The following is a 22,905-nucleotide window of genomic DNA, read 5'->3' on the forward strand; positions in this document are numbered from 1 at the left end:
CAGGAAATGGCTTTATTTCTGGCGTTTTGCAATATTTGGGAAAACAGGTAATGATAATAAAACTCATTACGCAACATAGCTTTAACAGAGACGTTGGTTCATGTAAACAAGTGATTATATAGGTATATAAGAGTAATTAGTGCTTATATCACACCTTAACGCTTTTTCTTTTCATAACTTATCTAATTCAATCAAGCAATTCAAGTCACACGAATGGGTAGATAAAATCAAATTTCCAAATAAATTTACTCATAGCATGCAATTAAAATATTGGTTTATTTTTCCGTCTTTCATTGATCGATCTTGTGATTTTCCGACTAGCTTTTATAACATGTAATGATACCAATAGCAATTAATAAAAATGCGTCCGTTTTATCCGTGACCTTTAATGAACCTTGTTAAATATATAAACGCTGATTCTCTGTTTCATGACATTTCGTGTGTGTTTGTGACATTTGATTTAGAAATATAGATAAAAGACAGTGGGCAATCCGTAATTTGCTGAAGATTTAATTGAAACGGATATGTTCGTGCATCTGCTTCGAGATTAGTCAGGTTTTTTAAACAGTTAAATCTTACAACTGCAAAAGATGAAAAGGAACCGAAGTCAATTTAAAAGCGCATTGACCTTTCTTGTGAGGGGTTTTCAGTTTAAAATTGCCTGTCTACCTTGCATTGCTCATTTTTCATTTACAACAGTCAAGTGACAAAGTACTCTAACGTTAACTATGCCAACAACATACAACTGTTCGGACCCTGAAACAGTGAATAAGGCGTACTATGTCGTGGACAAGTCGTACTATGTTGACGGGGATCAGGTGTATTATATCTGCTATGCCGACTATTCCATGAACGGGAGCCCCACCCTCACGTGTGACGGGGCCACGGGGAATTGGACGGGGAACTACCCCAAGTGTAGCCTGACCACCACCACCGTCACCACCACGACCACCACCCAGCCCTCAGACGGTAACCTTGAGCTTTGAATATTGACCCCCTGTTTTCTTCTTGACCATGTATCTCTAAAGTTAATCATTCGTTAACTTTAATGGGCATGGTCGCGATTTTGGTCAAATTCTATTTTACTGTTTTTATTATTTACAATGCTTTAGGAATGCATATCTCATGATCATATTAAATTTGAGAGTCAGTCGTAGAGTTATAAGCAAGATACAGGGCTCACAATTCTTTGTCATGTAAACAAGACTCGTGCCCTGTTTTTGTTTTCATAGGTTCAGTATTACCGTAAAAAAATTTTGAGCTAATTTGTCTATCTCCGTATTAATCTTTAGCATAAATAAAGTGTTCCTAACATTTAACACATTCATTTTAGGTCTAAAAACTGGAATTCTCCCTTCAACATTTAAAATGTAAACAAAAGCTTTGTTTACCTAGCAAAAAATTTTAAGCTCCGTAACTCGTTTATAACTCAACGAACGACACTCAAATGTTGGTTGTCTATTAGAAATACCTCAATGAAGCATTGTAAACACTATAATGGAAAAAAATATATTTTGACAAAAATCGTGACCATACCCCTTTAAGGTAATTTTTGGGGGTTTTGTATTTTGATGTATTTGTATTTTCAATAATATCTTATTCTTTTAAGATTACATATATAATGAATATTATAAATATCTGTAATATTATTTTAGTTCTTTAGAGCTAGGTCGATTGAACATTTTGAAATTGCTACGTTTTACTTTTAAATTTGTAAAAAAAAAAAAAAGATTTATGCTTTCACTTTCGTTCCATGACTAGCTTTTTTCTCTTATATCTTAATTTTTTTTATTACTAAGCACTACTTTATGAATAACCTTGTACATGTGTTGCTTTTTTAATTCTTTTCTTTAAAGTATTGCATGTTTAGTGTATTGGGAAAGTTCTATAAAGGTTTAATATTTCAAAATTTAAAAAACAAACTCAAACGACTATATATAGATTATTTGTTGATGTATTTTCACCTGTGTAGTAAACAAAATCTACATTAAATGTCTCATTATACATGAATATCAAGAGAAATCGCCGCAAAAGATGTTTATTATGTAGTCTCTAGAATATGACAAAAATGGTATTCGAAAAAAATATTTCCACTTTTTTGAAAACATGTGAAAAATTGAAGTGAAAATAAGGAAAACAACAGTGAAATCAAAGTTATAGGTAACGCAACCCCAGCCCCCCATCCCACCCCCTCAGGACGGATTAGGATTTTGATAATTTGTACACTTTCAAATTATAATTTATATTTTTCATTATAAGTAGTATTTATTTTTTTTTGCTCGTCAAGATCTTTAAGACTGGCCCCCGCTTTCAAAAATGATGCTACGTACCTGATCTGGGATAAACTATAACTTAAAACCATTTTAACAAGGCCTTGGACTTTCAGCAGGACGTATCCATCTATTTCTTGTGTCAAAACAAGTTAAAATGACGCTGGTTTCAAGTGAAATATACACCGATTGCGTAGTCATAGCTCAATAGCCAGACAAATCTTGTAGATTTCAAAGAGCAAAGGCTGGGTGGCCTACAATGAAATAGACAGGCCTACGTCACAATGCTGTTTGACACCAACTACCCAAAGTCCAAGCTCTTGTTAAAATGGTTCTAATATGTTTTTCACCTGTTTACAGATTGGCTGTATATTGGGGTCGGGCTGATGTCTTTTCTAGCACTACTCTTCCTGCTGATTGTACTTCTTGCATGTATATTTCTATGTTACCGCCTGTGCAGGTAAGAAAAGCTGTTTATTTATAGTTTCATAGAGCAAGGCCCTTTTTTACTTTTTTTGTTTTGTTTTTGTTTTTTTGTTTTGTTTTTTTTTTTGGTTTTTTTTTTTTTTTTGGGGGGGGGGGGGGGGGTTTAGTTGCAACCTTTTCAAGGTGTTCGTACGATATGATTATCTTTAAAAGAAATTTTATTAAGGAATATTCATTTCTTTTTACAATTTTGTGTAGCATTATTGTCCAACTTGAAACAGACTTTAATGATACTTTTAAGACTATCTTACTTTTAATCGTAGGCAAGAAGTTTTGTTAAGGAATTACGAACAGTATACAATCGTTTCTATGAAATAAACAATGAGTTGCCAGGGTTACAAGTTCCTGGTTGAAACTAAACTGAGGGGGCGGAAATGAAATTAAAAGAGAACCCTTTGAAAAAATATCAAAGAAAGTACATTTAAACAATATGATTGCTTGTTTTTTAAGTTGATGAAGGTATAAATTTGCAAACATTACAAAAATTACATAACCAACCTTTGCATCTTAAACATAATGACATTCTTTAAGGCTTTGAGTATTATGAGGTGATCAAATACGGTCAGTTATCAAATCCAGTAACCCGAATGGTTTGTATGATAGATTTGATCACCCCGACCGTATTTGATCAAATATAAATTTGATCTCCTATACTATTTAAGGATTGATTCCTTATTACTTGTATTCATATTTTTTCAGCAATTGTATGATTAATATTAAAAATAGTCAATATTGAAATGTATTGGACTATACATTACAAAATCTGGTTGTGGTGTTATCATAGATAAAGACACTGAAGAGTGTAATTTTATTTAATAACAACACCAACAGAAATATTTAGAAAATCGAGCGGTTGTGCTTAAGAACTATCATCTTACTAGTTAACATTGATATCTACATTGTATCGTTGTTAAAAAATTCAACCATGCTGAGAAACACATATTATAAGATTCCATATATATAAGAAATAAGGAATCATTGTTTGAGTATTATGAGGTGATAATTTTGTTCGGGGCGTGATCAAATCCAATAATGCCCGAAGGGCTTAATGATAGATTTGATCACGCCCCGACCGAAAATTATCACCTCATAATATTCAAAGAATGATTCCTTATTACTTATATTTATATAATTTTAGGCCATCGTGCGATTAAATCTTTAAATATACATATAAATAAGCAAACCCCGCCGGCGCCTCAATTTGGCGTCATTTGTATTATGGTTTATATAGTACAAAATCGATACGTAGTGTTATCACAGGCAAAGACACTGGAAAATGTAAATATATGTATATATTTACATCTAACAAGTAAAATTTCCTCTATTTCTTACGGAAAGTTATAGTTAATTCATAACTCTAAAGATACAGCCAGACTGAAATCTACACGCCCCATTTATCGATTGGTCGAAATCTACAGCGGCTGAAAGTGACAGGACTGAAATTGACACGCCCTGTTTATCGATTGGCCTGAACCTACAGCGACCTTAGTAAAATCCCGGACTGCACGAAATAATCATGACGATGCCAGACTCAAAGTCTCACATGCCCCAGTCACACATTCACGGATTAAATGCCGGATTAGCTACGGAAGCGATCCGGAATTATTCGTGGCGATATGTATTGACCCGTGCTTTTCCGTCTGTCATCGTATCCAAACGTAGCAATACTTGTATAGCTGCGACAATTTTTGAACATGTTCAAAATTCCACTACGGATGAAACCACCATAGTACTTCCTCAAAAAACTTACTAAACCGTTTTAGAACGTAGATGTCCGTTTTAACTCCGTATAAATCCGTAGTAATTCGTATGTATCAATTTGTATCCATTCCGTAGTGCATCCGTACTAACTCCGAATCATTAGATTTTCCGGTGTCAACCGTGGAAAATATTCCGTAGTAGAACCGTGGAGTTGATCCGTGAATGTGTGATTGGGGCAACAGGAGACGATTTGGCTGTTTCTTTTAGCTAACGTACTTATGTACATTAACAGTAATTTAGTGAATTTTACTAACTTTTCATAATCAGTTTATTAATTAGTTAAAGAAAGATGTTAATATAAACAATAAAATGCTTTCGTTGATGATTCATGCGGGTTATTGTAGTGTTTGCGAATTTACCTCGGGATCGAGATTGCAATAATTGTGTTGTTGAACTTTCTAGATAAACATGTGTATTTGAATTCCCACGTGTTCTGGTGATTTATTCCTGTAATTACCAAGATATTACAGTGGCGACGAGGTGGAGCATTTTCGACTTATTTCGGATCAAGAGGACACTTGAATCATAAGCGAAATGACGAATATCGGAAAGCTTGGTGATTTTCAGGAGGGAAAGGAATCTTTCGTAAATTATGCGGAGAGGATGGAACAGTTTTTCGTCGCGAACGAGGTAAAAGATGAAAAAAAAGTGGCGGTGCTTTTATCAGTGATTGGACCCGCAACCTATGGAATTCTTAAGAACTTGTTACAGCCACAACTGCCGAAAAACACTTCGTTTGAGAACATTGTTGGTGCTTTGAAAAACTACTATATGCCTAAACCGTTAGTCATCTCTGAAAGATTTAAATTTAATAAAAGAAACCAGAAGGAAGGGGAAACGGTGAATGAGTACGTATGTGAACTGAAAAAACTTTCGGCAGACTGTGAATTTGGTGACTTTCTTAAGGAGGCTCTGAGGGATCGGTTGGTTTGCGGACTCAAATCAGAGGCCATACAGAAGAAGTTGTTGTCCGAAGCGAAGTTAGATTTCGATGGAGCAGTCAGAATAGCCACAGCAATGGAAATTGCCGATAAGGATACTCAATCATTCGCAGGAAATACAGAGTCGGTTCACTTCATGAATTCGAAACCTGGACAGAGAGGAAAACCGACATCAGCAGGACCTAAGAAGCCAGGATATCGCGGTGGAGAGAAGCACTATTTGGATGCTGGTAAACACAGAAACTCTATTAAATGCTACAAATGTGGGAAACCTGGACACATAGCTAAACATTGTAAAGTCCAGGGAAAAGTTTATTTGAAACAAGATAAGACTACCCATTATGTACAGGACAGTGATGAGGAGGAGGATCTGTCAATTTATTCCGTACACAGCACAAGCGAGGTCGACAAAGAGTTGAAAGACAAGAGCTACTCAATTGGACTAAGTATCAACGGGTCAATAGTGCAATTTCAGTTAGATACAGGGAGTGCTCGTACAATCATGAATGAACACACTTATCAGAAAATGCTTACCGGCTGTAAGCTAAAGAAATCGACAATCGTGCTAAGATCGTACACGAAGGAGATCATTCCCATTCTTGGTGAATGTAGTGTGACTGTTGTATATGGAGAGCAGCATCTGACGAATATGTCTGTGCTAGTCATAAAAGGGAGTCAGCCGTGCTTGCTGGGAAGAGACTGGTTATCAAAAATTCAGATTGACTGGAAGGAAATTTTCATGGTGACGAAGGACAGAATTGAACACTTGACAAAGGAGTATGCTGATCTGTTTGAGGAGAACCAAAATCCAATCAAGCATTTCAAAGCAAGCATAAAACTGAAGGAGGAATGTTCACCAATATTTTGCAAGGCAAGACCTGTGCCTTATGCTTTAAGAGACAAAGTTGAAGGAGAGCTCAAGAAACTACAGGAGAAAGGAGTTATCTATCCAGTCAAACACAGTGAATGGGCTGCCCCCATTGTCGTTGTGCCAAAGGCGGACAAGTCCGTGCGTTTATGTGGAGATTACAAAGTGACTGTCAACCGAGTGATCAGTGAAGAGCAGTACCCTCTACCAAACACTGATGACATGTTTGCGTCCCTTGCAGGAGGTCAGAAGTTCACAAAACTGGACTTAAGACAGGCATACTCACAGGTGGAGCTGGAGAGTGACTCAGAGGAGTACCTTACAATAAACACGCATCATGGACTATTTCGCTACCGAAGACTTGCGTATGGAGTAAGCTCCGCTAGCGCCATATTTCAGGCAATCATGGACAAGATCCTGTCAGGACTACCACAAGTAGTGTGTCGAATTGATGACATTTTGATCACAGCCCCCGATGATGAAACCCATTTTAAGACTGTTAAGGAGGTATTTCATCGCTTGCGCCAGTACAACATGACACTGCGGCAGGACAAGTGCATCTTCATGGCGGATCAGGTCGTGTACATGGGATTCATGGTGGACAAACACGGGATACATCCCACAGATGAGAAGATTGCTGCAATTCGTGATGCTCCTAGACCAACAAATGTGAAAGAACTAAAGGCTTACCTGGGTTTGCTGAATTACTATGGTTCATTTCTGCAGAATCTGAGTACTGTATTGCATCCTTTACATCACCTGTTGAAAAAGGGAGAGCAGTGGACGTGGACAGATGAATGTGAAAGCAGCTTTGAAGCAAGCAAGCAGATGATTACAAAGGGCAAGTTACTGGTATTCTACGACATAAAAAAACCCCTGCGGTTAGCTTGCGACTCATCAGCATATGGAGTGGGAGCTGTAGTCTCGCATTTGATGGAGGATGGCTCGGAGAGGCCAATCGCCTTTGCTTCTCGTACTTTAAGTTCCAGCGAGAGGAACTATGCTCAAGTGGAGAAAGAAGCATTGTCATTGATCTTTGGTGTGAAGAAATTCCACAAGTATCTGTACGGCAGAACTTTTACCCTCATCACAGACCACAAACCGTTGGTAACTATCTTTGGACCCAAAAATGGTATACCTACCTTAGCCGCAGCCAGGATGCAGAGATGGGCACTAATTCTCTCAGGATATCAATATCAGATTGTATATCGTCCATCTCAGGAACATGGAAATTGTGACTCACTATCCAGATTGCCAGTAGAGGGGAATCTCGGTACAGAAGAATATGAGGATGTCTACTGCACAGGGCTGGACAACACAGAGCTACCCATATGTAACACAGACATTGCTCGTGCAACAAAGGTGGATCCTCTTTTAGCCCGGGTATTTGAACTTGCCTTGAACGGCTGGCCAAGTCAGGTTAACGATCCAGAACTTCAACCTTTCTTTGAGCGCAGGAGCAGTTTGAGTATAGAACAAGGGATTATCCTTTGGGGAATCCGAGTGGTAATTCCTATGGCACTGCGTAAACGAATCATGGAGGAGCTTCATGAAGAGCACCTTGGTATGTGCAGGATGAAGGCTCTTGCACGAGGATATGTATGGTGGCCAAACTTGGACAGAAACATTGAGGAGACAGTGCAGGCATGTCCGTCATGTATGTCCGTCAGGAACAGTCCCCAGTCTGCCTCATTACACCCATGGATTTGGGCAACCAGACCATTTCAACGCATCCATATTGATTATGCAGAGTATAAGGGACAATCTCTACTTATTGTCAATGACAGTTATTCAAAGTGGTTGGATGTCATTCCAGTGAGATCAACCACTAGTGCTAACACGATTGACAAACTTCGGATGCTGTTTGCGTCAACCGGATTACCAGAGGAGATAGTGAGTGACAATGGACCACAGTTCACGTCCCATGAATTTCGTGACTTTACACGTCAAAATGGTATAAAACATACCCTCGTTCCACCGTACCACCCGCAATCCAATGGATTTGCTGAGCGAGGAGTACAGATAGTGAAGAAGGCCCTGAAAAGCAAAGATGTTGAGGGACGGCAACAATCGCTAGAGCATCGATTAGCGAACTTCCTATTAAAGTATAGAGTTACTCCCCACACAACTACTGGTGTGTCACCCTCTGAGCTATTTCTGAAGAGGCAACTTAGAACGCGTCTCACACTGGTGAAGCCTGACATCGGGAAGAGTGTTGAGAAAAGTCAGCAGCGGATGAAAGACTTTCATGATCGAGGCAAGGTGAAGGTCAGACAGTTTGAAGAAGGAGACCAAGTGCAAGTGAAGACTACAATTCAGCCTGGGAAATGGAAGTGGCTACCTGGAACAGTAAACAAAGTTTGTGGTCCACTTACTTACCTAGTCCAAGTCGGAAATCGCAAAAGATTTTGTCACCTTGACCACTTGCTAGCGTGCAATGCTAAACTTCCACAAGTGTTGCCGCCCCTGAGCGACTTTTCCTTGAAGGAGCCAACAAGACCTACCGTGGATCTACCAGAGGAAGTGGATCTCCCAAATGCAGAACCTTCCAAGGAAGCAGGAAGTTCCCCAACATCTAGTCAAACGTTGAAGACGCCATCTACCACCAGTCGAGTGATGTCATCCAGGGCGGCGAACCAGTCAATGAGCATACCCTCACCACGGCCCGTGCGTGAACGCAAACCCGTCCGTAGGCTCATTGAGGAAATCTGACTTACTTTGTGACATTTGGACGTTTCTTATGTTGAAAGTTTTGTTTGTTAATCTTCGTGTTAAAGGTTAAATCAAATCTGTTATTTTGGTGTACTTGGATCATTTGTTTAAATTCAAGAAAGAATTTAAGATTTTAAAAGGGAGGAGTGTAGTGTTTGCGAATTTACCTCGGGATCGAGATTGCAATAATTGTGTTGTTGAACTTTCTAGATAAACATGTGTATTTGAATTCCCACGTGTTCTGGTGATTTATTCCTGTAATTACCAAGATATTACAGTTATGAAGGTAGCGATCATTGCAGGAAAAATTTACATAACCTGCTAACGCGGGTTATGTATTTTTCCTGCAATATCGCTACCTTCATATCTCGAATGAATCACCAAAGTAATCATTTTATTGTTTAAATGATACCAAATGTTTGTTTCCACTACTGTAAACACTGACATTTTGCGTGGTAAAATGTTGCTATCTCTGAGTATCTTACTGTTAATGCAGGATCTGTGCCAAAAACTAATGAGGAAGTATATCATTCATAATTTATGAAACACTTTTTTTTCGAAAATGTTCACAAATGCTTCCATGTTAACAAAATCTCGATCACGTGCTAAACCAATACTCTTTCAGGAAACGGTCCAAAGTGAGCGCTCTGCACGGGATCCAGGAACAGCTGGATATCGGCTGCTGCTACGCGTGCTGCATGCGCTGTTGTCTGAAATGCTGCAGATGCTGTGCAGAAGATGATGACCTGAAAGGGAACCTCACCCCTCCACAGAGGGACACCTCCGTCTCCCCTTCGTCGGTTGTCTTTGACGACAAGTCGGGCTGGACACCAAAGACGATACGAAAGGAAGTCAAGCCCGCCAAGGAAATTACAGAGTGGAAACCGCACTCCAACCCGATGAGGAATATCAACACAAGTACAAAATAGTGCCTCGAAGAATGACGTCACAAGATCAAACACAAAAGACCCGGATGACTGGACATTTGCTGTCGTGATGTCATTACATGGACAATTTGGACATCGCATGATCGTGATCATTGACGCGAGATGATGTGAAGTTGAAGTTATCTGTAATTTTCTCTGCCAAAATCGATCAATTTTTTTTATGATTAGATCGAGTGTGTACACTCTAGTGTTATGTTTTATCAGTACATCTTTTGTTTTATGTTTTACCAGTACATAATAACTAAGAATTGAAATGGTTTGAAATGGTTTTTATTCACTGGAGTGCATTTTGTTCATGTTTTATGTCCCATATTGTCCTATACAAAAATGTTAATTCCTGTCCATCAGAATTTTGATTGTCAAGAAACAATGTCAAATATAGAATTCATGAAAGATTGGGGTTTATTTTTGTAAAAGGATATTATATATATTTAAATCCTAGATGAGGAATCAAAGTATATTTGATATATCGGTAAAGCCTAAAACATTTTCATTTTGTATATGCACTGTACTGATTTCAGCGAGAGGTGTCAGACCTCATTTGTTATTAGTTGTTTGTCAAATACAACTTCTTTGTTAATTCGTGTTATGTGGTTCTGTTTTCTTCTGTTGGGGTTTATTTTTTTTGGGTGGGGGTGGGGGGGGGGGTGGGGGCGGGTGTTTTGTAGTTGGGGGTCGTATTTGTTTTTTTGTTTTTTTTAGGAGGGATGAGGGTATTTCTTTCAATTCTGCTTTCATTAAGGGTGGTGGTGGGGGGGGGGATGTGATTTTTGTGGATTTTAAATCAAGAATCGTAAAACGATTATCAGCTTAAGTTGTAAATGATAGCAGTTGGTCATCGTGACTGTAATGTAATTGTAAATAAATCGGCGAAACCGACAATTAAAGGCGCAAAAACGTCTTACTTAGAAAGATTCGGCCTTTGAGCCCATGTACATGTATATGGACTTCGGACCGCACGATAAGTCTGGCGATGTCTTAAAACTACTTAATGACCGTGCAATTAGGTAGATTGCACTGATTAATTTTATTTCAACTGACTTTATTGATTCTCAAATTAAATGGGTAACTGACAATTAAAGACTATATAAACTTTCCTCCAAAAACAAAGTAAGATATATTGAAGCTACAATTAACATATTTACATTGATTAGAGCATTAATTAATGGTCTACAGAGTGATATAATTGAGATTTTTTGGAAAATGAAATCATTAGACAGGTTAGGTGTCTTAACCTTATGACCTTAATTATACATTAGTTGTTTTCGAAACAATTTTTGTTTCAACGTGTGCTAACCAACTACCTGTATTGATTGCACAGACTTACAGATAACAGCGTATAAACACAACATTGATAGCAGTGTCTCTAAAATTACATGTAAACAGTTGTTTTAACTTTTGCGTGACAGTCAGTTTGATTTATGTTTTAAAATTGTACATTTGACAAACAGTGCTATTTTCCCTGCTATACTGACATTTGAATTGTTAAATTACAAAAAATGGGCAGTCACACCGAAGACTTTAAAGAAATTATTTTCACTCTGAATATAATATCTCTCTCTCTCTCTCTCTCTCTCTCTCTCTCTCTCTCCGTCTCTCTCTTCAAGGAGGCAATAAACAGAAAGTATTTTACCTTTAAAATATTGTTGGAATAAACAGAATGTCTATCTCTGTCTTTCTCTCTTTCTGACCCCTCTCTCTCTCTCTCTCTCTCTCTCTCTCTCTCTCTTCAAGGAGGCAATAAATAAAAAGTATTTTACCTTAAAATATTGTTGGAATGAACAGAATCTCTCTCTCTCTCTCTCTCTCTCTCTCTCTCTCTCTCTCTCTCTCTCATTCTCTCTCTCTCCCGCGTGTTTCCCCTGTGTCTCGGGCTCTATGAGTACAATGATCCTGTTTGTGTCGTGCCATTGTGTTTTTATGCCGTTACCAGGTAGTAGAAGTCTCGCTGAAGTGTTTAAAGAGGGTAACCTATTCATTTATCTGTTGACTTAACTTTCTTTCGTAATTCAATCGTTCCATCCTTTTGAATTTTAAGATCATAAAACAAGGAGGTGTCTGATAGATTTCGGTATTTAAATAAAAAGCTCTTCCATCCCGTACACACGAGTACATTTTCTAGAACGGATCTACACAATCTTGAAGAAGGATTATCGTTTTGACACTGCAATATATCGGGACGTTAACGTGTTACATAACAGCTTCTGTTGTGCATTTAGAATCGTTTTTTGAACTGTTTCCCATTCTTTGGGCCAAATAATCATCTTTTTTTAAGAAGTCGGGTACGATTTCACAGATCGGAAGCGGTTCCGTCATAATTTGATGTATTTATATGAAACGTGCGAAGTAACCGCATTTGCCGAAGTGAAATTCGATATCTCAAATACAGAAGAAAGTCTTGTAAAAATGATGTCAAACTTTGGGTTCAGTTCAAATTAGCTGTCACCAGCAATAAAATAGAACCATTTTCCTTTTTTAAAAATATTATCCTATCGATACCAGAGAGAGGAGGGGGAGAAAGTTGTAAGATCCTGAAGAAATGTCGGCATACAACTGTTCAGATCCTAGCGGGGTGTCCAATGGTTATTATGTGATAGACAAGACTTACTATGAGAACGGTGACCAAGTGTACTTTATCTGCCACTCCTCGTACTCACTGGAAGGGAACCCCACCCTGACGTGCGATGGCAACACTGGGAACTGGTCAGGGACGTACCCCACGTGTTCCGCGACCACCACTACCACTGATGCCCCGGAGTACGAAGGTAAAAAGGACAGAAAGTTTACACCCACAGATTAAGGAATAGGGAATCATTTTTTTTAGCATGTTGGTTTTATTAAATTGTTCAAATATATGAAATATTAGATTATTGACATTTTTAAATTATTTTCATTTCGTATAATTATAGTATGCAAACTCTGCTTGCACCCCAAAACACAGTGTTTCATTTCCGTCATTGGAGAAATGTATTGAACTATACATGTACATGTATGCTTCAAATTCTATAGTGTCATCACAAACAAGACACTAGAATATGTAAAAATAAGCAGATACATTCAGGTATAGAAAATACTTATTTGTAAGTTTACAGCCGTGTTATTTGTATTTATAGAATATTTTTGTTAGTGGTCATTCAAGTCAGCTTTACTAATAGTCTGCAGATTTGTTATCATAATGCCTCTTCTGTCTCGGTAATCACCGATCGTTAATTTATGCGAACATTTTCTTGATTACTAGCATGTCATTTTGAAATCAATTAAAAGGTAGAAAGATATCAATTCAAATAAAATCAAAACAAAACAATGGAGGAGCCCGGGAAAATAACAATGATTAAGATTTTCAAAGCAGAATAAATATTAATAAACACAATTCAATAAGATTAAAAAACGATGAAAAACAGAATTTGTAGAAAATCAGTTTTAAAAGTACAAAATATTTTTTTCTTAATTTGCCGCAATTAAGAATTTACAGTGTTTTGAAAGTGGTATACAGAAAATCTGATCTAGAAAGTGTTTCAATTAATTGTTTATCGATCGAAGTTAACTTTTTTACGAAATTATTTTGTTGCAAAATGGAATGTTAATCCCTAGATATGTAAATAAAAGAGTTTTCATCATGTCACATGACATAATAAGGATACATTTTGAATTCATTGTATTGATTCCTGTTTTCTTGCATAATTATTTGAAAAAAAATACAAATAATTAAGGACTCTTAATATTACTTTAGTCTATGCAGTTGTCATACCATGGAATGCAATAAACTAAGTGTATTTTGTAAGTCTACAAATGATATTTTTAAAAAAAAAAGTACATGATTGCTAGTAGATGCACTGATCTCGATATTGCGTATAATAATTACTAAAGAACAAAACCACTTTGTTCAACCTTTTTCACAAAGAAAACGAAGTAAGTGCAACGTCGCAAACCACGTCCAATGTGTATGATCTTCTTTGTAGAAGGGAGCTATGCAGACTCCGAATCGTGATTTGAGACGATAAAATAAATGAGATGAATTTTCCTAAACATACAAGATTTCTCCAAACAAAACTCAAAAATCCATTCACGGATCTAAGTGTATATGTCTGTGGTAAGGGAGTGGGTAGGGTTCCCGCGTATCCCTGGAAAATTCAATCTTATCGCGATATTGCGTATTAGCGTATTAGGCCAGGGCTTGGACCACCACCAACACCCCAACCCCCCCGGCAAGCAAAAAGTATCCTTCAGAATCCTACCCCTGGGAACATTTTCTAGATCCCGCAAGAAACTAATGTAGAGACTAGCATCTGAAAGCGTTAGTAAATACATTGTACGTTGTTAAGACATATTCATTGATTTCTTTACATGTAAGTATTTCCTTAAATCGGTTCACGTTAGTATTTATGACTGGAACAGAATTGCTCAAATTTGCAATTTTTATTATTTGAAAAAATAACAAACAGAAAATTGAATAATCAAAAACCAAACAGTTCATTTTTTTTTTAGAAAAAATATTTTCCTGTTAAGCTTAACACTATATAAAATACCTGTTTTCAAAACAAAATAATTTTCTGAGTGAATTTTAAAAAAAAAGAAATAAACTTTATATAACATGTACTTGTCGTTATTAACTATTTGGTATTTTTTCTTTAATGATCATTCATCAAATTGAATCTTATAACCATTTTATTTCAAAAAGTTCTTTAATCGTTCATCTACAGTTTGATTATAAAATAACAAAAACCCTCAGGCTGATTACGCGTGGTAATAATGATTCCCATACTTAGATACCTCTGTTTTTAGATATATATAAACTGACCTGATCTCGGAGTTAACAACTTCGAGTCCCTAGCAATAAACAGGATATGGGTTTCATGTCAAATACGTTTTTTTATCTATTCCCAATATATATCATGAACATAACAAATTAAAAAGCAATATCCACTATATTTTACGACACTCTTAACCGGTTTACGGCATAATCTCTTTGACATAAATTTCACATTTTACGACATTGTCTCTTACGTAAAAGGAAGATCGATGCAATTAATTGAACATACACTACTGAATTCAAAATCCACTGATATTCCCAAAAATTGACTGACATTGTCTGACATCTACTGTATAACCACTGTACCCTATTGTAAATCCACTGTACACCCACTGTACAGAGCTACTGTACCACACTGTATCCCACTGTACCACACTGTACAGAGCTACTGTACTCCACTGTACTCCACTGGACAGCACAGTACCTACCCACTGACCAGCACTGTACCTCACTGTACACCACTGTACGGGGCACTGACCAGCACTGTACCCCACTGTACACCACTGTACAGGGTACTGTCAAATACTGTACACCACTGTAACCCACTGTACCTAGTATGTTTTTATAAGTTATTATGTTTAAACAATGAATCGAATATTTACTTTATTTGAGACCAAAATCTGGATTTGTTTTGATTCTTTCCTATTGCTTACAAGAGAGAAAATGGGCTTCTATTTCTTTAAGTTCATATATAATTATATGCGCGGTCAGAATTCTTTCCAGGGAAAGGGCAGGGATACTTGTTTTCTGGGGGAGCTTAGACATATTTTTGGATAGTTGTACAGTAACTATGTAAGTTTAAAAAAGATTAAATTATCCTCTGACCCCCCCCCCCCCCCCCCCAATCCTCCGATCCACGCATGTATTTATCTAAAAACTCGGAATCCAATTATCATACAAAATATAGCAACTTATTCAATAAAAAGGGGAAAATATTTTTTATATATTTCAAAATCAATGTTTTAGTAACTAAATATCTTGTTGATTTTTTTTACAATGAATTTCATTTAATCAATATTGTCAAATAAATATTAGTATTTATGTTACATTAAAGTTTTAAAATTAAGAGAATTTAAAACTATGAATTACAATTTATAGATAGTTTTAAATTATCTGAATTTTAAAACTTTAATGTAACATATATGTGGAGGAGGGACAACTTTTTTTAACGATAAAAAAAATTCCACCATATTGCTCAACATACTGACTTTTTTTTTCAAAAGAGAGAAGATAACTGGTCTGGACTTTAAAATGTCTTTGAAGTTTTACTTCACAGGAAGATCACGAGTCAGTATCTGTGTATAGTATACATACTTTCAGTAGATCAAAAGGTGTGAATGTCGCAATATTCAACCTTGTAAATTGTCAGTCTGACACCTCGTTCAAGATATTATGCAATTCCCTTATAAGGGTATTTGTGGTCTTAAGATTATTTAATCCATTTGAAATATATTTTTTAAAAAACATAACATGTATGAATTAACGAAATACTCTTTATATTAATCATTTTAGATGTGTTTTTTTATTATTTAAATTAAGTCGGATATTAAACATGTTAAACATTTTTAAATCCTCACCCCCCCCCCCCCCACCAGTCGCTGATATCAAAATAAGTATTGTGTTAAATAAAAAATGAAATATGGTGATAACGAACAGTGTTCAAATAATATTTCACCCTTTTACGGTACTTTTAATTATATACTTTTGAATTTCAACACTGTTCATTATCAACACATGTAATACATCTACATGTATCTTCTCTTGCACAGCTAAGAATGTTGCCATGATATACATGTAGTAACAGTTTTAATAAGAAAAAATATATCCCCTCCTTCCTCTCTCTCTCTCTCTCTCTCTCTCTCTCTCTCTCTCTCTCTCTCTCTCTCTCTCTCTCGTTGTAACTATTCTCCTCCAGAGTCAGGAAGGCATACATAAGCCCCCCCCCCCCCCCCCCCGCGCAATATTTCTGCTGCATCACAATTTAATTTTAGCATCTCTTCAATTATAAGCGACACCTTAATTAATAGGTAAACATGTTTATTTTCTCTTTCCGTAATAAGTGAATTGTGTAAGGGTCGGATAAATGAGAAAAATAGTTTTATTATTCGGTAAATGAAAATACGCAATTTATTTTTGAATCATGTTGAATGTATATGACCTAATAAATTTCACGACGATGAATGAGCATGCAGCCCAAAACATGCATACACAATTTTCTTTTTTAAAACAAACTTATGAGCTATTAAAGCTGTATTTACTGATTATACACTCAATTGGAACTTGTTGCACGAAAACGTCACTCCATGGAAAACGAACTCCATTAGATGTCGTCGTATAATGGCTGCCTTTTCATTCAAGTGAATATTTTTACTGATGGTTTTCTTATACAATTATATTTGTTAAAATTAACGTCTTAAACAATGTCAAGTGCTAAACACAATGAACTGAGTTAAATCTTTAAAGCAGAATTAGTTTACTGAATTTTTTTAATTGTGCTTTACACACGTGCTTGGACGACATTTCCGTATAAAATCGCTTCGTATGGTCATTATAACAAAAAGATATTCAAACTACGACTGACTAATTATTTATATCTTGTGTAATATTTGCTTCCTCTGTATAGTGATTAGCAGCGTTCACGATAGCAGGTAGACTTCCAGCCCCGGAGGCTTTCACACCTCTAGAATTTAAGCCCCGCACTCACCTGAGAATTATCACCGGTAAAAAAGTTCGGCCTTTAAAACGATCTTTGGTTTTTTCTTCTGTTTTTTTTTTCTTCATTTACTGAAACCAGTATATTGTATCATAGCAAACATTTCAAATCTTCTATAAAATCTCTCTCTCTCTCTCTCTCTCTCTGTCTCTCTCTCTCTCTCTCTCTCTGCTAACGTATGAATATTTTAATATTTAAATAAAGTACTACCGGTAACATGTAGTAATGTTGACAGCGGCTAAATCTACATATTGGCATTAAAAAAATTAAAGTATGTATTTATCTGTAGTTTCGGGATAATGCCCATGGATTCAAATGATTTGTAGTTCGTTATTCAATGATTGTCTTAAAAATTCCTAATGATTGAAAGTCAACGCTAAAAGTAATATTTTATATCGACAGTGAACTGTCTCCTTCTTTGTGAATGTCTACAGAAAAAAATCTTTTGTCTGTCTGGGAACAACGAAAAACCCGGAACTAACAGAAAGGCTCATACTATACACACGGCCGGGTGACTGTCAAGGTGTGAAAACTGACCACCTGTGTATATGTGTTGGGGCCTAAGAATAAATAGATGTAAACGTCGGGGAAATACACTGTTAAAACAAAAAATCTGAATTTTCACTTTTGATTAAAACAAATCATTATGGTTGCCGGGTGCATTGGGATCATAATCATTTAAAATCTGTCTTAAAAGATTATTATAATTTACTTACATGTAGGACTAGTTTCATGTAATGTTTGCACAAAAGTGGGATTTATTATATCTATTTAATAGTGATTACACATCGAGGTCAAAATAAAAAAAAAATGCATTAATTTTTATAACCGATTGCTTAACATGAATCGTTTCGACATAACATAGTACTGCAAGGGGTATCAAGTGGATTCGTGAAAAAAAAGGGGGGGTGATATTATCCATACAATTACATTTCATTTTTCGACTTAAAGTTTACAGATATTTTTCTAAAACCACGGAGTTGGTTGGCAAAAATAAACGTAAGACATAAAGAAAAATAATCGATATGTAAAAGACGCAGATTAATAGACAATCAATTTCTTATTATTCTAATCGATTTTTGATAAATGGATCTCTCTCTCTCTCTATCTTTTTCTCTCTCTCATGAATTTTCTAGTGCTAAAACTTAAGGCCCCGAGTCAGAACGGTATAAGCACGTTAAAATCCCCTTACGGCATCACAACCGCCACTTCCAACATAGATTTTATTGTGAACTTTTGTACGCTTGCAAATGACACCAATACAATATTGTCAGAAAGTGATATACACTTCTCTCTCTCTCTCTCTCTCTCTCTCTCTCTCTCTCTCTCTCTCTCTCTCTCTCTCTCTCTTTCTCTCTCTCTCATTATACAAAAAATGTGTAGCGTAGGGCATTTTATATATCTTATTTCTTAAACATTTAAAAGTAAATCATATATTAAGAAAACTGTACAGCTACGCATATTACAACATTTTACAACCTTCCTTGATTTAAATCCTTCGTTTTATTTCTTGCTGAAATTATTGATACAGTTAATTACCGCTCAATATGTCACTGATTATGTTTACAATTTATAATGTATTCTGCATTAGGTGTTATTTTGTAAAATTAAAACTCGACATTTGGAGTGTATATTTATATAAATCAATTAACAAATGAGCTAGAAACTCGCACACTATCTTCAAAATGTACCTGTGTAGTCCAGCGGGCAGTCATGATATTTGGACATGTGTACAAAAAAAAAACAAGCATGGATATATTTTGTGGATTCTGTGTTTAATTGACCGTTTTAGTGGCTAAAACACAGCTTATGAGTTACAGAGAATTAACAACCCGATCATTTAAACGAGGGCTTGTCATATATTATCAATAAGAAATGATTATGTAACCTTGCTGGTGGGGGGGGGGGGGATTTTCGAATGGCTGGCAGAATGATCATAATGACATGTACTTTTTTAGTTATCAGATTCAACATGTAAAATTCAATACTTTCACCATATAGCTAGGGAAATTTTCATAATTTTTTGATCGTAACATTCAATAACAATAGACATTTATTAATAAAGAAAACATATTAAATAAATTTAACAACCTGTTGCATTCTTCTGTCAAGTTATTTGTATACATAATGATAATGCTATATACAGTATAATAAAAATGAATATCGAAGAAAAAAAATATTCTGAAAATTTAAAAATCTTATTTTTTTCTCAAATTAATAGTACAGTGCCGTACAGTGGGGTACAGTGCTGGTCAGTGCCCTGTACAGTGGGGTACAGTGGAAGTCAGTAGGACTGTACAGTGGTGTACAGTGTAATACAGTGCTGTTCAGTAGAAATGTACAGTGGGGTACAGTGGGGTACAGTGGAAGTCAGTGAAATGTACTGTGAGGTACAGTCAATGTACAGTGGATGTCAGACAATGTCAGTCAATATTTGGGAATATCAGTGGATTTTGAATTCAGTAGTGATATTAAAAAACGTCAAATATTTGTTTAAAGCCTTTTGACGACAGAACACCTTGATATTAGGAATTGGGAATAGAGCGATATTTCGTCAAAGGCTAGTTTTGCTCGTTTATATGCACCTTGACAAATATGCAAGAGTGCAAATCATTAAAGCTGTGCTCTCGGTGACATTTTTATTATCGTTAAAGAGGTTTCTGCACAGTGGTGATTTAAATGACGATGATTTTCGATAACAAACCGAACATCATAGACTGGAAGTTTATTAAATTTGATTCAGGGATGATAAGCATTTTACATATTACATTTTTTTTTTCAATTTTGTTTATTTACCAAAGCAATACATTTGTTGTTTTTTTTTTCCAAAAATGAGACAACGAAGTTACATCACCTTGGTTACTTGTATTATCGTTCTTTTTTGTCTGTTAGACGTTTTAAGAAAATATAGAAGATATACAAGTATTAGCTCAGCCTACATAAATGCACCAATTTTATTGTAAACAATGGACATATTTTCATGTGTTTCAGAATGGCTGTATGTAGGGATAGGCGCCATATCATTTATCGGTTTCCTGCTGTTGCTGCTTCTTCTATTGCTCTTCTTAAAATGTTGCCTCCGACTTTGCAGGTACTTAAACTGTCAAGCTATTCAAAGAATATTTTACATGTATATCTATTCTACTATATTAAAATAATAGACTTGAATTTTTGGGCTTTAATACAGAGAAATCGAAAGAGTACTGTCATTTGTTTTATATATTTAAAACATTATTGGCACTTGAACATTACCAATTGGGTTTTTTTTTCTCAATCAAGCTTCGCTAATGAATAATCAACGAAAATTCTTTTTAAAAGTCCGGAAATCATATGGATTTTTCGGATTTTACAATCTTGCGCATGCGCATTACATTCAAGCTAAATCACGGGAGACTCTTTTTAGTTTTTGTTTCCACAACATCACATTACATGGATAAACTCAGAAACGATATAACAAATACATGGAATTTTCATTGAAAATTTGTCATATATATTTGTATTCTGTTCATCAAACGAAATACGGGAGATAACTCTAACTCGGTGAATTTACAATAAAAATCCCGATAGTTCCGAATGTCAACTCGAAGCTGGAGAAAGTGTTGAATTCTTCATTAATATGAATTAAATTTTAGATGAAAGGTATCTACAGCCTCAAAATGGCTTTATTGTGAATAATTTGACTGTTTTTTCAATGCAGCTTCGTTCATTTTTGCCAAAGTCGTTTCGAAATTAGTCTGCAATTTCTTGCTACATTACGGGTATATGGGAGGCAGTTTAACTGTGGTATAGGCCTGTCCCGAGACACAGTTAGAATATCCTAACTACGTAGAGTGTTGTGAAATTAATAGCATTATTGTAGGCTTAAAGCTTTATTATGTAAATGGCAATAATACGGTGTGTCGATGTATCTATTTCGTAAATGTCCGATATCATATAAAATGTCAACCTGTGCACGCACGGGTCAAAGTCTAGTATATTTCATAAATCAACACATATCTCCCCCGTGTTCTTCGTGAAACTATTTGTATCGATCGCTGTATATGTATATTTCGCCATTAGCTCGACATCGATAATTTTCTCGCTTTTTTTTTCTTTGCAGCAAAAGTTCCCGTGTAAGCTTTCAACGTGATGTTGAAGAAATGATGGAGGTTGGGTGTTGTTACTATTGCTGCACGAGATGTTGCATCAAGTGCTGGTCATGTTGTCAAGGCAACAATGACGTCATGAAAGTGAAAAATTTTCAACCAAAACAGCAAGACATCAAGAATAACCCCAAATCGGGTTACACGGTAGCTACATCACATCCTAATTCTGTGTCGGTGATGTCTGGAGAAACAATGGAGACGACTCCATCTTTAGTTCGGAAGGAGTTGAAACCTGCGAGAGAACTAAACACGTGGGTGCCTCACACACACGGGGTCCGGAATATTAACACCAGCACCAGATGAAGACCAAAATCTGGTCAACTGTTTATGTTTTCATTATTTATTACATTGAACAGCGATTATTTATTTTCATATTGAGTAGTAATTCTATTGGTTTGACAGTTGAATCGCTTCCATCAGCCTGGTTCCCGGGGTCTTCCGATTGTGCAAGCTTTAATTTGTACTTGCACAATCGGAACATTTTGTCATGACGTCTCCATGAGATTGAAATTTGTAAAAAAAAAAAAAATATGTAGTCGTTTAAGATATTAAAAAACAAACATACATTTTTAAATAGAACAGTTTTTAAACCTTTTTTGATATATACCTGGCCATTACGGCAGAGTTAATAGCATGCAGTATACATGTATATGCAGAACACTTGAGGCAAATTTTAACACTTATCGTTTTACTGAGTAAAAAAAACCCGCATAATATACCCATATGGTCTTAAATAGTATTTCATCATCCCCGTCGTTATTAACTATATAGACTGCTTATGATTAAAAAAAAAGCACATTAGAAAAAACAATTGACATAGTAAGAATAAGATGCGTTAAACCTCACTCGGTCACTTTTTATGATCGAAATTAAGGGTGAATTTGTTTCTTAAAAACTGGTTAAAGTTTCGAACCACATTAGAAAACCATTTTTTTTTCTTGAATTGGTTTCAAACTAGTTCAAACCGTAAACTTTTTTTTAAGTTTTGGGTATAACTGAAACCGGTTTGTGAAACCAACCAAACCACTAGCGAGGGTGGTTTATTAAATTCGGTTTCGATCGCGGGAAAGGCATGGCGACGGCGCCACCTCCCAATACTTTCTGAGAAGTGTACCTTGCCGCTTCGCGTCGGGCTTAATCAAGGTCTGATATAATTTTTGCATGTATTTCTATTTTTAGTGATATAGTTTTCATCATTTACCTTTAGCGGGACAGAAAATTCTAGATCTTTTGGTGGTGCTCAATTTGATGC

The 22,905-nt window shown here is 35.9% G+C and overlaps 3 protein-coding genes across 3 annotated transcripts; all 3 read left to right on the forward strand.

Annotated features, from left to right (window-relative positions):
• Positions 1-599: 599 nt before the first annotated feature.
• On the forward strand, positions 600-998 carry LOC128158152 (seizure protein 6 homolog). The gene has a single exon (XM_052820909.1). It carries the CDS (start codon positions 729-731, stop codon positions 984-986), a length of 258 nt encoding a protein of 85 aa, XP_052676869.1. The 5' UTR covers positions 600-728; the 3' UTR covers positions 987-998.
• Positions 999-5,051: 4,053 nt separating this feature from the next.
• Positions 5,052-9,038, forward strand: LOC128161116 (uncharacterized protein K02A2.6-like). The gene has a single exon (XM_052824352.1). It carries the CDS (start codon positions 5,052-5,054, stop codon positions 9,036-9,038), a length of 3,987 nt encoding a protein of 1,328 aa, XP_052680312.1.
• A 3,038-nt stretch (positions 9,039-12,076) lies between these two features.
• Positions 12,077-22,355, forward strand: LOC128158139 (uncharacterized). The gene is made up of 3 exons (XM_052820891.1): positions 12,077-12,750; positions 20,500-20,599; positions 21,608-22,355. The coding sequence occupies exons 1-3, from the start codon at positions 12,525-12,527 to the stop codon at positions 21,954-21,956; spliced, it is 675 nt and encodes a 224-aa protein (XP_052676851.1). The 5' UTR covers positions 12,077-12,524; the 3' UTR covers positions 21,957-22,355.
• Positions 22,356-22,905: the final 550 nt, after the last annotated feature.

The sequence above is a fragment of the Crassostrea angulata genome, chromosome 8, assembly GCF_025612915.1.
Source record: "Crassostrea angulata isolate pt1a10 chromosome 8, ASM2561291v2, whole genome shotgun sequence".
NCBI classification, from domain to species: Eukaryota; Metazoa; Mollusca; class Bivalvia; order Ostreida; family Ostreidae; genus Magallana; species Magallana angulata.